This window comes from Dromaius novaehollandiae, chromosome 7 (genome assembly GCF_036370855.1).
Source record: "Dromaius novaehollandiae isolate bDroNov1 chromosome 7, bDroNov1.hap1, whole genome shotgun sequence".
NCBI lineage: Eukaryota > Metazoa > Chordata > Aves > Casuariiformes > Dromaiidae > Dromaius > Dromaius novaehollandiae.
The window spans coordinates 23,065,382-23,077,457 of NC_088104.1; the positions used below are offsets into that span (position 1 = coordinate 23,065,382).

At 38.6% G+C, this 12,076-nt stretch overlaps 1 protein-coding gene and 1 long non-coding RNA gene across 6 annotated transcripts in view; one reads left to right on the forward strand and one right to left on the reverse strand.

Annotated features, from left to right (window-relative positions):
• Window positions 1-255: 255 nt before the first annotated feature.
• On the reverse strand, window positions 256-4,254 carry LOC135328854 (uncharacterized). Its single transcript, XR_010389980.1, has 3 exons — window positions 4,139-4,254; window positions 998-1,085; window positions 256-335 (listed from the first exon to the last, which is right to left on the reverse strand). It is a non-coding gene; the product is annotated as an uncharacterized LOC135328854 (long non-coding RNA).
• The window catches only part of LOC112979502 (collagen alpha-1(XXVIII) chain-like), a 36,482-nt gene continuing 26,664 nt past the window's right edge, over window positions 2,259-12,076 (forward strand). For 4 of the 5 annotated variants that reach the window (XM_026093771.2, XM_026093781.2, XM_026093789.2 and 1 more), the window contains exons 1-10: window positions 2,259-2,400; window positions 3,372-3,541; window positions 4,345-4,913; window positions 6,580-6,600; window positions 8,077-8,136; window positions 9,178-9,231; window positions 9,533-9,577; window positions 10,539-10,565; window positions 10,843-10,887; window positions 11,545-11,589. In XM_026093771.2, the coding sequence (XP_025949556.1) occupies window positions 3,385-3,541; window positions 4,345-4,913; window positions 6,580-6,600; window positions 8,077-8,136; window positions 9,178-9,231; window positions 9,533-9,577; window positions 10,539-10,565; window positions 10,843-10,887; window positions 11,545-11,589 (1,023 nt within the window). In that variant the 5' untranslated portion in view covers window positions 2,259-2,400; window positions 3,372-3,384. The remainder of the gene's footprint in view (window positions 2,401-3,371; window positions 3,542-4,344; window positions 4,914-6,579; window positions 6,601-8,076; window positions 8,137-9,177; window positions 9,232-9,532; window positions 9,578-10,538; window positions 10,566-10,842; window positions 10,888-11,544; window positions 11,590-12,076) is intronic. The other variant, XM_026093797.2, reaches the window with a different exon arrangement.

The following is a 12,076-nucleotide window of genomic DNA, read 5'->3' on the forward strand; positions in this document are numbered from 1 at the left end:
AAATACTCACTTGGTGCTAATTTATATTAAAGTTTGTAGTAAATGAGACAAGAAAGCTTACTGTTAGCTTTTATTTTTAATAGTTACCTCAGAAGCACCAGTGGCATGTATGCCATTGCATCACTGGCATTACATTAGCATCATTTAGGTTATGATGAACTGTCATCATAAGGAAAGTGCAAGTATTGAGAACACTACAACTTCAGAAGACGACAAGTCTAGAAGTGTACTGTATGGTATGTCACATACCTGGAATTCTGGACAGAACAATACCATGCATCCTATGCAGTCAGCTATAAAAATGTGGAGGCCCCACTAAGCTTTCAGAGTTGCACCTGGATGAAAAAAAATTGTCCTAAGGGTAAACATCATTCATTAATAGAAGGAAATACCCTGAAGCCAAGAACTTGCTACTAAGCATACAAGCAACACAGTTATTTAATTAAGAAATTATTTGCCAGCTATGTTTTAAGGTAGGAATCAGCAGTGAAAATGAAAGGATGACAGTGTTTTGCTTCTGAAAGGCACACAGTCCCAAACATAGTTAATATGCTTTTTCTTGCTAGAATTACTTTTTTTCTCAGTGAGATTTAGGGGCTGTGAGATTTATTATACCTGTTTCAGTCAAATACCATATTATTTGCATTTCCTAAAGGGCAAAAAATTGTGTTTTCATTCCTCATCTTAACCAAAATCTACATATGTCAGTATAAACATGGGAAAATAAAAGTGACTGAATAGATACAATCATCCGCTCTTATAACCTTGAACCTTGAAACAATATTCTTTCTGAGATGTAACTGTGTAGCACAGATAGCTATATCTGAGCTGGTTTTAGTTTAGGTAAGGAGGAGCAGCCACACAGTATGCAGAGGTGCACTTCAGCTGTCCTAGTTCACTGATTTAACACTAATTACTGGTGAAGATGAAGACTATAAAACAGAGTTAAAACCACAGCAAATGCAGCAGCCCTCTGTCTCCTAACAATATCTCTCACCTATTTAATTTGGAGCTGTAACTGCTTCCTTTTCCCAGAGTCTTCTCTATCTCCTTGGCTGTGATTGTCATGTGGGAAGTAGCCTGAGCTGGTGGAAGGAAAGGAGGACAGCAGTTAGCACCGGGTCCCTTTTGAGTGCATGCAGGTAGAAAAAGATGGATCCACAGAATGATGATTATGTGTTTCTGTGAAAATCTAATTGTTTAATATGCTTGTTCCTAATGCAAAAGGTTGCTGAGGATGTTTGAAAAAACTAGGTGACAAACTGCAATCGCTGATAGTAGAGACGGCCCTCAGGATCCATAGCCACCTAACTTAGGTTTCAATAGCATCTTAGGTTTAAGAGATTTAGCCTGTCACTCACCTGTAGGGGAACTTCTGGGACTGAGCACATGCGAAAATCAGGCTGTTTGTATGGTATCTGGTAGTGCATAGAATTAATCTAGTCATATACTTTAAGACATTTCCCAAACCTATCCACACAAATCTTGTTACCATTTCATGGCTATCAATGCATTTTAGTGTGATAGTTAACCACGGGAATAGACTTCTGCCTCCAGAATGCTTAGGAAGAAAAGGAAAATGGAAATGTGGATACCGATTACTCATATGCTGTGGAGCAGGAACAAGCCCTTTCCATCTTTACTGTGCTGTGTGCCAGAATCCCTGTCTTCTAACTATTACAATTTTTGAAGGGGTGGATGTTACAGTCAGTCCTGGAGAAACTATGTACTGCTTTCTGACTGGTCTCTCTTCTTTGACCTCTTCATCCTGGGCAATCCCACCAGCAACTGGAATTTCCACTGGCCCAGTCCATGGGACAGTAAAAATCTCTCTACTGCAGTGATAACAGGAATCCCTCATTATGGGGAGATTCATTTAGGTCTGAAAGGCATCCTACAGACATGGACCACTGTGACACTGTTGAAAAAACGACAGCCGGTACCGAAAGCTGCCTTGCCAAATCGTGACAGATGTGCAGAAGGATGGGGGTGAAAGGTGTTTGGTGGTGATGGGAGAGCAGAGTGAACATGACCAGGCAGGGGGTAGGAAGGTGTTTTGGGGTGAGAACAGGACAGTGGTATATATGTGCCAATGCGGACAGGGATTTATGTGTAGGGATGGCTGTGCAGTAAGTGAACCCAGGATGCATGTGTGCAGTCCGGAGAGGAGGAGATGAGTGGGTGGGTAGCTAGAAGGGGGAGTGAGAAGCACTGTTCCTCCCCTTTTTCCTTGCCTCTCTCTGCTGGTGCCTGCTGACACTTGACACCACAGGAGCTTGCAGCCCTGCTTCTCTCTCTTTTCCTCACAGAGCAGCCGGCACAGGGAGGACAACTCTGCTGCCATTGAGCCCAGGGCAGCATCCTGCATCTCCGCAGAGCCCCTTGCTTTGGAGCAGTGAGGTAAGAACCCCACTGTTCCCTCTGTGTCCATGGCACCAGAAATCCTGCCCTAAACTAGCTGGAGCTAAGAAGCCCTGCAGACACGGCTGTGTTAGGCACTTCTCCGAGAGACATTCAGAGACAGAATGCTTGTGGCAGGTTTATTCTTGTCACTGAGCTGTCCTTTTGCTACATGCTGTGTCTACCTGGGAAGAGCTTGCAGGCAGAGGACAGTGAAACAGAAGTGGGGCAGGACAAGCTTGTTGGCACCTGAACAGCCTGTGAGCTCCAGATTTACCTAGGAGCCCAGGACAATTAGCTCAGTCCCTGCAGAAGGAACAAGTCCTGTCTATAGAGAGCTGCCAAACCTGGGCTGAGCACTCCGTGCCTGCATATCCCCAGGATCACACAGCAGGTGCATTCATGCCTGGACAGCATGCTCAGGCCATGACCATTCCTCTGTAGGACAGCCAAGGATAAGGGACTGTCACTGAGGGGAGAAGTAGGCACGTCCCTCAGTTCTGAAGTAGAGGACAAGGGAAATGAATTCAGGTCTGCCTCTGTGCTTCCTTCTCCTTTCCCAGGCAGCTGCGAGCAAAGCAGTTTAGAAACAACACCTTTGTGAATTTCTCTTGGGATCCAGCTTCTTCCACAGGGGCACAGCCATGGTTAGGCTGTCTGAGAAGTGCTGGTTGTACAAACACTGCCAGAAAGCAAAAGAGAACTGAAAATGTTTGTAAAACGTCTGTCTCCAATCTGTCATGTGCTAGACCTGTATGCACTATACCTGAAAATCAATCCAATATGTCTCTGTTTATTATTTATTACATATTTTGGAGAAGCCCTTACCAAATAAAATAAAAACAGCTCTTTTTAGGGACTATATTTCAAAATACAGCCTATTATGCAACCTATCAAAGAGGCAAAGCTGACCAATGTTTTATTGTCCTTGTACTGCAAAGTCATATATTATTCTATTTTGTGTTGTTTAGGGAACAAAAAAAAATGTTCTTCAGATTCTGGTGGCTTTTGTGGATACTCGAACACCATGAGTTTTTAGCACAAAATCTCAGGGAAGGAAAAAGATACGGATTGAGAAGACCAAAACCTAAACACATTCTGTCAAATACAGTAGAAAAATATCCCAGCCCAAGTGATCAAGGTGAATATTTCTATTTTAAAACAGGTTTGGGTTTTTTTTCCCCTTAATTCCTGTAATCAGATTCTGGACTACCTAGCTAACCTGCACTCTAAGATACTGCTTATATTCAGCAAGGCTTGCCTCATCCTACATTTTCACTTGCCTTATTTTTGCACGTCTATCTTTTTCCTCCCTTCCTATCTCCCCCCCTTTGTGTATTTCAGAAGTCTTTTATTACCTGTGGGGGGGGGGGGGCGGGGGGGGTTGTCGATTGGTCACCATTATTGTCACTGCAAGAATAATAGCCCATACAACTGTACTTTGTATAGAAGTAATATCATCAGTAGTTCAGAAATAATGTTCTCCAACGTACACAAGTGCAGATCCTGCTCTTGGAAATCTGTATGTCACTAGATGTAAGTGTCAGTGCCAGGGACAAAATCTAGCTCTGTCAAATCCTATTCTACTGTCTTATTCAATAAAAATCATCTCCCTGTAGATTATTCCTACCTTCACAGTCCCCATCCCAGTAGGATATTCAGTGAAATACTAGGCAAGAGGACAGAATGAATGTATAAATACCACTGCAACATTCCTTATTTCACAAAATTATCTCACCTTCAGGAGTCTCTTATTCCCTGGGGCACCTGTTCTGGAGGAAGTTCCTCAGCCTGTATGTGCTCTGCCTTCAGGAGAGGCTCACACAGATGTTTTCTAAAACTTCAATCACTGGACTCCCACTTTTGAATCCTAAAATAAATATAAAGGTAGAATGAGATTTAGTATGAAGTCACTCAACTCACTTACCTAACTATTTATTCTAGATGACGACTGCATTCTGGAAATTGCTTTTTTACTGGACAGCTCTGAAAGTGCTAAGGACTATAATCATGAACAACAGAAAAAATTTGTATTGGAAACAGTAGACAGAATGAAAGGTCTGCAGCTTAGTTCTGGTCGTAATATCAGCTGGAGGATGGCCTTACTCCAGTATAGCAGCACTGTTTTCATAGAACAAACTTTCCGTGACTGGAAAGGTCCTGAAGCATTCAAATCCCACGTTGCTCCCATTACCTACATAGGTCATGGCACCTACACAACTTACGCTATAACTAACCTCACACAACTCTACATGACTGAAGGGACTCCAGGCAGTGTGAAAGTAACTGTGCTCTTCACTGATGGAGTAGATCATCCAAGAAACCCAGATATCTTTGCAGCTACAGCTGATGCTAAACACCAAGGAATTGCGTTCTTCACAATGGGAATGACCAGAGTGGCTGAGGAGGTTGGCAATGCTGCCAAGCTCCGGCTCCTGGCCAGCGTCCCAGCATCCAGGTTTGTTTTCAACCTCCAGGACAAAGAAGCTGTGGAGAAGGTTGTCAAAGAAATGGTATGTATGGAAAAAGGTTTGGAAATGGTTTAGAGGAATATAGGTAAAAAACTGCCTTAATCCCAGTACTGCTAAATACTAATGCTATTAAGTGCTGAAGTCTGCTTATTAATACAACCATTGTGCTACAGCACAGGTTTCTTTTCTCTCCCTTTCCCACCATGCAGATTTTCCTAGCCAAAATATTGAAGTTAGAACTGAATTTGACTCAGATCTGTTATGAAGTTATTTTTATCTGTTTTATTCCTTTAAGAAAGGTATTTTAAAGCTCTTTCTTAAAAGAACAAGCAATTTTTAACACCCTAGTGCTTCCTACTGTGGCAAGTAAGAAATGCAATATTGGCACTTGTACTAAAAAAGATGCAGTTCTTGCAGAAGTAAAAATAGATTTGTACTCCTTAAAGGACATACATCTATTTAGATCAAATCTGAACTTGGTCACAGATATCTTTAAATTGTCATGGAAAAATCTACCACATAGTGAGGAAGAAATGTGTAAGCTGAGCTGAAAGTTTTGCGTGCCTCTTTTCAGCATATGAGCCTGATTTAAAAAAACATTCCCTGCCAAGCAGGGAAAATAGAGCCATCCCCTAGCCTAGGCTACTAGAAATCTGGTGACACAAGTTGTGGATGAAGTCCTGATCTGACCATGCACAGAGACAACATGAGCAATGACCAAGAGGTTTTTGCAGTGAAAGTGACACCTGAGCCATCTCAAACATGAGAGCATATACGCAACCAGGCCATCCTGTCTGCCTGCCACTTTGACAGCCTGCCCCGCTACACTGGTTTGGCTGCCTATCAGCCTTCCCATCTTCTCTGGTATTACTATTGCTTTCTATATCACAACAACCACCCCTCATGTAACCAAGCACACTTTATTTTACCTGTTCTAAACTGACAGCCATCATCAGGTGCTTTCTTTTAAAAATGATGCTGCTATCTCGTTTAAATAATTGTTAGTAAACTGCCATAATTAAATGGATTAGAGACACATGTATTGCATACAATCCTTAAAGCATTTACATCCTGTCAGAGGCTGTACCAGTTGTGAAAGGTGGGAGGGATATATTACATGTGTGTGTTTCAGCTGTACAGATCTTGTTTAAAAAAAAGAAAAGGAAAAAAAAACTTAATGGCAATTACTTCATGTGATCAAAGTGAAATATGCTCAAAGCCAAAACTTTTCTAAGGTGTTTTCATTTTGTGTTTCCTTAACAGTATGCATAAAAGATCATCTGATTTTCTTAAGTGTAGAGTATGCATCATTTGTTCCTCCTAGGGGGCTGCTATTATTCAGGACTTTGGAAAAAGTATTGTTCTTGGGTGTATTGTTCCCATCTACCTAGCTAACTATGTTATGTTGTCTTAAGTCTGTTTACCATTGTAAATATATCAAACTGTGGCTGGACAAGGAGAGTCAGTGATTTGTGTTAACAATTTGTAATAGGAACTGAAATGATTTAAATTTTTTTTTTAGAATGGAGAGATTAGTAGAAGTTTTTTCATAAATTAAAGCTTAATTAATGTTAACTAATATTTTAATTGATGAATTTAGTTTATTAGCTGCTGGAACAAATAATTTCAACATCTTTCAGTATTCTTTCTGTAGAGCTGGATCATGACCCTATGTTTCTTATGTTGTTTTTAATATCTATCTTCACAGGAAGATCTGGCTGAGGAAGAGGTAAGTATTTTTTTTTGGAGGGGGGTTACAGATCTACTGCTTAACATAGTCTCATGGACATAGACTATTCTATGGAAACATAATTCAAGAAAACCTCAGGGAGTTGGTAATATATTCAATGCAATGGGATTGTCCACAAGTAAAACTACATGCTGCTGTATTTGCAGGACAGAGCTTTAATTTGCTATTCTAATTTCTTTTACTTTTCCTCGTGATTCTCAAATCTGAAAAAGAATAATGTGAGTAATCATGTTATCAAGAATTTGCTGAGATGTCTTAGAAAGTCAGCCAAGAGACTCAGAGGACAAGAAAACAAGACACTGAGCTGAATGTGGTGTAGTTGTAGTCTTTAATGTTCTTCCTACATAAAAGAGCTAAAAAAGTGGAGAGAGTGGAACAAAATTCCACACCTTCCAGATTCTCCACAATGTGTCACCCTTACTGCAGCCATTTGAGGTCTGGCTGCCATTTGGGGATAAGAAAGTTTACTTTTCTTTTAGAGATCTAAGTCCTACTTAAGGCATGATCACCTCAGGTAGAGGCCATTCTGATAAGCAGCTGAAGGAAACTCTTAATAAGTATGAATGTCTGCAGAACTGAACCATTTTGATTTTCACTCATTTCTCCTGGCATGTTGATTTTTCTCTGTCAAAACAAATCCTGAAGTAATATAATGTTCAGAGTTATCCTTGCAAGACACATTACCAATAACTGGGATGTTCAGATAACAGGGATGTTTAAACTCTTCATTTCTAGAAGTCTTCCAGCTGAGTGGAGGTTTACTAAAGAATATAACCAAAAATAAAAACAAGGTTACCCATTCCTCCTCCAAAAACAACCCCAGAGCCTGTACAGTCTTTGTACTATGCCGTGGTTTTAAAGTTTAAAAAAAAATCCTAGTAAAATAGCATAACTACACACAATCATGATGTCTGATTGGGGCATATGACTATATAGCTAAAAGAGAAGAAAGATTAGAAACTACTATAATTAATTGCATTAACTAGATAAAAGTGTACATACATAAAATCTTTTGTTTATAGCTCATGCTAGGGCTAGGCTATGATCTATGCTGCATGCAGTGGAGTAAAGTGGAATAAGGATAAAAGATGTCTTTCTTACCCCATTGTTCTGGTTATCTTTACAGTGACTAGTAGTAGAATCAGTATTCTACAATCACAGACACACAGCATACAATAAACTGACCTTGAAAGGAGTCTGGAGGTAAAACTACATCAAAATGACTGAGATTTCAGGAGTAGGTATGATATGGATTTTTGGATGGAGTGTAGGAGGCCACATTCCTGATAAATGGTAAATTGACACTAAAAAGGTTTCTGTAAAATGTGTAAATATAACTGACTTCATGACATTCCCTGATGTATTTGGAGTAGCCCTACAGGAATTTAAAAGCAATGTTGATGTTTTCTCGCTTTTCCATTAAAATGTGCTGATTTGAGCTATTTTCATTCAAAGTGTCCACAGGCTGCTATATGTAACTGTGAGAAAGGGGAAAGAGGTCTTCCTGGCCCTGCTGTAAGTATCTGTCATTTCTCTTTTTCATTTTATTGATGATTGATATACACTATAAATCAAGATTTATTTCATTGTTGACATTTTTTAGGAAATTACCTGAACCTAAATCTTGAGAAACCAAAGTTAAAGTTTCAGTACCTATTCCTTAGCAGTTACATTGCATAGAAATGTCAGATCAATAGGAAATGCATGGAGAGAACTGAGACTGCCATGAGACATTCCCTCGGAAAAAAGAACAGTGTGATTTATGACCTGGTGAGGCGCTCCCTTTAGGCATGGCAGTTTAAAGGGCAGGAAGGAGCAACTCCCCTGTGTGGAACAGTGATTCACCTGTTACAATCAGACAACCAGACCAGATGGATCTAACTAGCCCCAACTCAGAAGCATTAATATCTGAAATGCTCTCTTAAGGCAAGAGAGAGCAAGACATTAGAAAGAGCCAATTGAGACAAGAAAGGACTTGTAAAGAGGGTAAAATAAGCTGTTTTCTTTCAGAATAGTCTTACAACTACTACACCTGAGCAAATCTAAAGGATTGCTTCATACAAGGCTTGGTTATCTAAACTGCACAGTTTGTTTGAAAAAGAACTCTTGGAGTTGAACAGTCGGATATTCCTAATATTAAACTAGGGCACCGCTGCACCTTATGGACCTTGCTTGCCCAAGGTTGGAGGGACAGTGTCAGAGTTGGAAACAGAACCCTGTGGATCTGCCTATTCCCATGTTCGACCTGCTCTAAACAGATACACAGACTTGTCTTACCCTGCACAATATAGCACATTTTCTTCAGAGAAGACCATAACTTTCTTTTTTTTTAATTAGAAAGATAAAGAGAAAACTAGTTGTCTGTCCGAGCTGGTCCTGTTGCTCCCAGAAATTCTATTTCAAGGTTATGGTAATTACACAGATTTTTTTTTTTTTAATAAGTCCACAGAAAGCAAATAACTAAATGTAAAAACTATACTGTCTATATTGTCAAATAAAATTATTTGACTAACATATATTATAAGAATTTTTTTTTTTTTTTTTTGCCATTTCCAGGGTAAAAAGGGTCGCACTGGGGATGATGGAGCTCCAGGCCTGAAAGGAGCAAAGGTGATATAATTTTTAAGATTCGGGAAAAATATTCAGTACTTTGTTAATACAGAAAGACTATCCTATTAGTACCCTTGTATGGGCATCTATAAATTCCTGAAATTTCATCTTTACCATTTTGCTGTAGTAAACATAAAGTTTCTTTACAACGCAAATTCTTATATCTGCCATATAGATTCATTAGAGTATAAAAAGATGGAGCTAGTATGCTTCCTGTACTACATTCAGATATCTACCAAGATAAAAAGGATAACACTACCTCTTCCTGATTTGAGTGATTTTGCTGTTGGATTATTCACAGGGGGAGCCAGGCCTTAATGGAATCCCAGGAAGAGATGGAATAGAGGTAAAAAAGAAAAAATGTTTTCTCTTTTTCTCCAATCAGCAGTGTTGATTTACTTTAAGGAAAAACACTATTTTCAAAAAAAAAAACAAAAAAAAAACCTTATAATAGCAAAGTATTTTTGTTTCAATTCTGGTTTTCCAGGTAACGATTAACACTAGAAGAACTGAAAACATTATCATTGCTTAAAGAAAAGGAATAATTCTTACTTATAAGTGTGATCTAAAAAGTACTCTCTGATAATACGCTGCTCATCTAAAAAGCGGGAAAGGTCTGATATGATAATCGAAGAACAATACAGTAGCTGTCACTCTGCCTGCCTTTCTATGGGTCAGTTTAAATTACTTCTCTTGGCAAATAGAGACTTCATCTGCAAACAGGATGTAGCATCATGTTTCCTCATCAGAAGCAAAGTTTATAATCCCATCCTGAACTTCAGGGTCAGGTGTGTAATAGTAAAGATACAGTTAAATGGAATACATATGGGAGACAACTGTAGAATCAGCCTTTTAGTGCCTGATTCTGGATTTCTTTGCATATTAATCATTCTACTCCATTTCTTCTTACTCATTCACTATATATCCTTTTCAGTCAGCACACCCTTTCTGGTTAGTTAGTCATCCCTTTTTTCTGACACCTTATTTTAGTATGATTCCCACTAAGACAGAAATATTAACTGTAGTTGATCTGCTTTACATCATCCAAATCCCAGTCTAAAATTATACTTCCATAAGATTTGTTGGCACATATTACAGCATTTATCATGACCAGTAGCTGTAGTATTTATGGTCATACTGCCATGTTTATCAGAATCCAGTTTTCTATCTAACTGTTCAGTAGAACCTGAAATGCTGTTTTTCTAAAGAGAGTATGGAGTTATATCTTGTTTAATAGCATCAGTACTCACATACTTACATCATGGTGATATATCCTTACAACCTGCTTTGCTTTTTTGTTTTCCCAGGGGAAATCTGGATATAAAGGAGAGAAGGTACTACTTTTAGTCAAAACTTTAGCTTACATATTGATACTTTGTCATTATTATTATGTATATTGCCATACATCTAGTGAATGCTAGTGATGAACTATGACATCATCTTACTAGGTGCTATACAAGCTCTAACTGAAGACAGGTCCCTTCCCCAGTGAACTTACAGCAAAATAGCTACAGTACATCATTTAGGTCACGCGTTTCAACGAAAGCACCTAATGAACAGAGATGAAATACTCAATATATCTCATAAATATTTATTACTGTTTCTTTTAAGGGTGAAAGAGGTGAATGTGGAATCCCAGGCATAAAAGGAGACAGAGTAAGTAGCCACAAAATTGTTATGTTTTCAGGAAACACTGTTTAAAATACAGAAAAACTACACTTGCCTGAGTAACAACCATAGTGATAAACTTAAGGCAAATATTATTTCTCAGGCTGAAGGAAATAACAGCTCACATTTTTTAAAAATGAAGTGAGCAAGGATACCATTTTCAGTAACTTTCTCAGCTCCTTCTATATTTAAATGGGATTTCTCTTAAGGCCCAAGCCTAAGCCTATATACAACAAAAGCAAAACTGTAGCTGACTTTATTAGAAGCAGGAGAAGTCTCCAAGTAGTGAGCAGAGGGAATGAGCAGTGAAAATGAAATGAAGGTTTCTAACTCTAACACCAATCGTCAAGATTTGGTATATAATTGCTGTGAATATTTTAAATGAAACAAATACAGAATTTAATCCTGGAGTATCAGTCCTTGATATTTAACTCTGTTCATTCTTTTTCTACATTTTGATTACCACAGTCCATTTTAAAAATATTGATTCAATACTTGCTGACTGCTGTGCTTTTTTTTTTTTCCTAATTTATTTTAGTGTAAAGATATCTAAATAATATTCTATGGTAAGAAGATAATAAAAGTGATTTTGACCATACTTAAATATATATAAATATACCCTTTTTCTTTTCACTTACCTTTCAGGGTCCTGAAGGACCAGTTGGCCCCCGAGGAACAAGAGGGCTACAGGTAATAAAAACAAACAAACAAACAAAAAAAAAACCCAAAAAAACCCAACTCCAACTATATCTGGTTTCCTGGGGTTTAAAGCTCTGAAATCGTATCAGATCACAACTTTCATATAGTTCTTAAGCCAGTGAATTCAAGGCATCCAAAACATACCTTCCTAAGCTGCAACATTAACAAGAATTTGCAGTCTGGACAATTAAAGCCGCCTTATACTCCATTCAGTCTCAAAGATCACAGCAAATACAGTCCAAATAAAAACAAAATCACTCACTTCTCATTCACAGTGTTTAACTCTCTTCTTTTGTTATCTCACAGAAATAATACATGGAAGTACTATCCCCTACTCTCTTTCCATCCCAATATTCTGATCGGAGGCCAAGAAACGTAGCCCCTCAGAGATATTTTGGTAAATCTTGACTGTGTGTTACATTTTATTGTATTCAAATAAAGAGATAGCCAAATTATCTTCCCTGATGATCAGATCTAG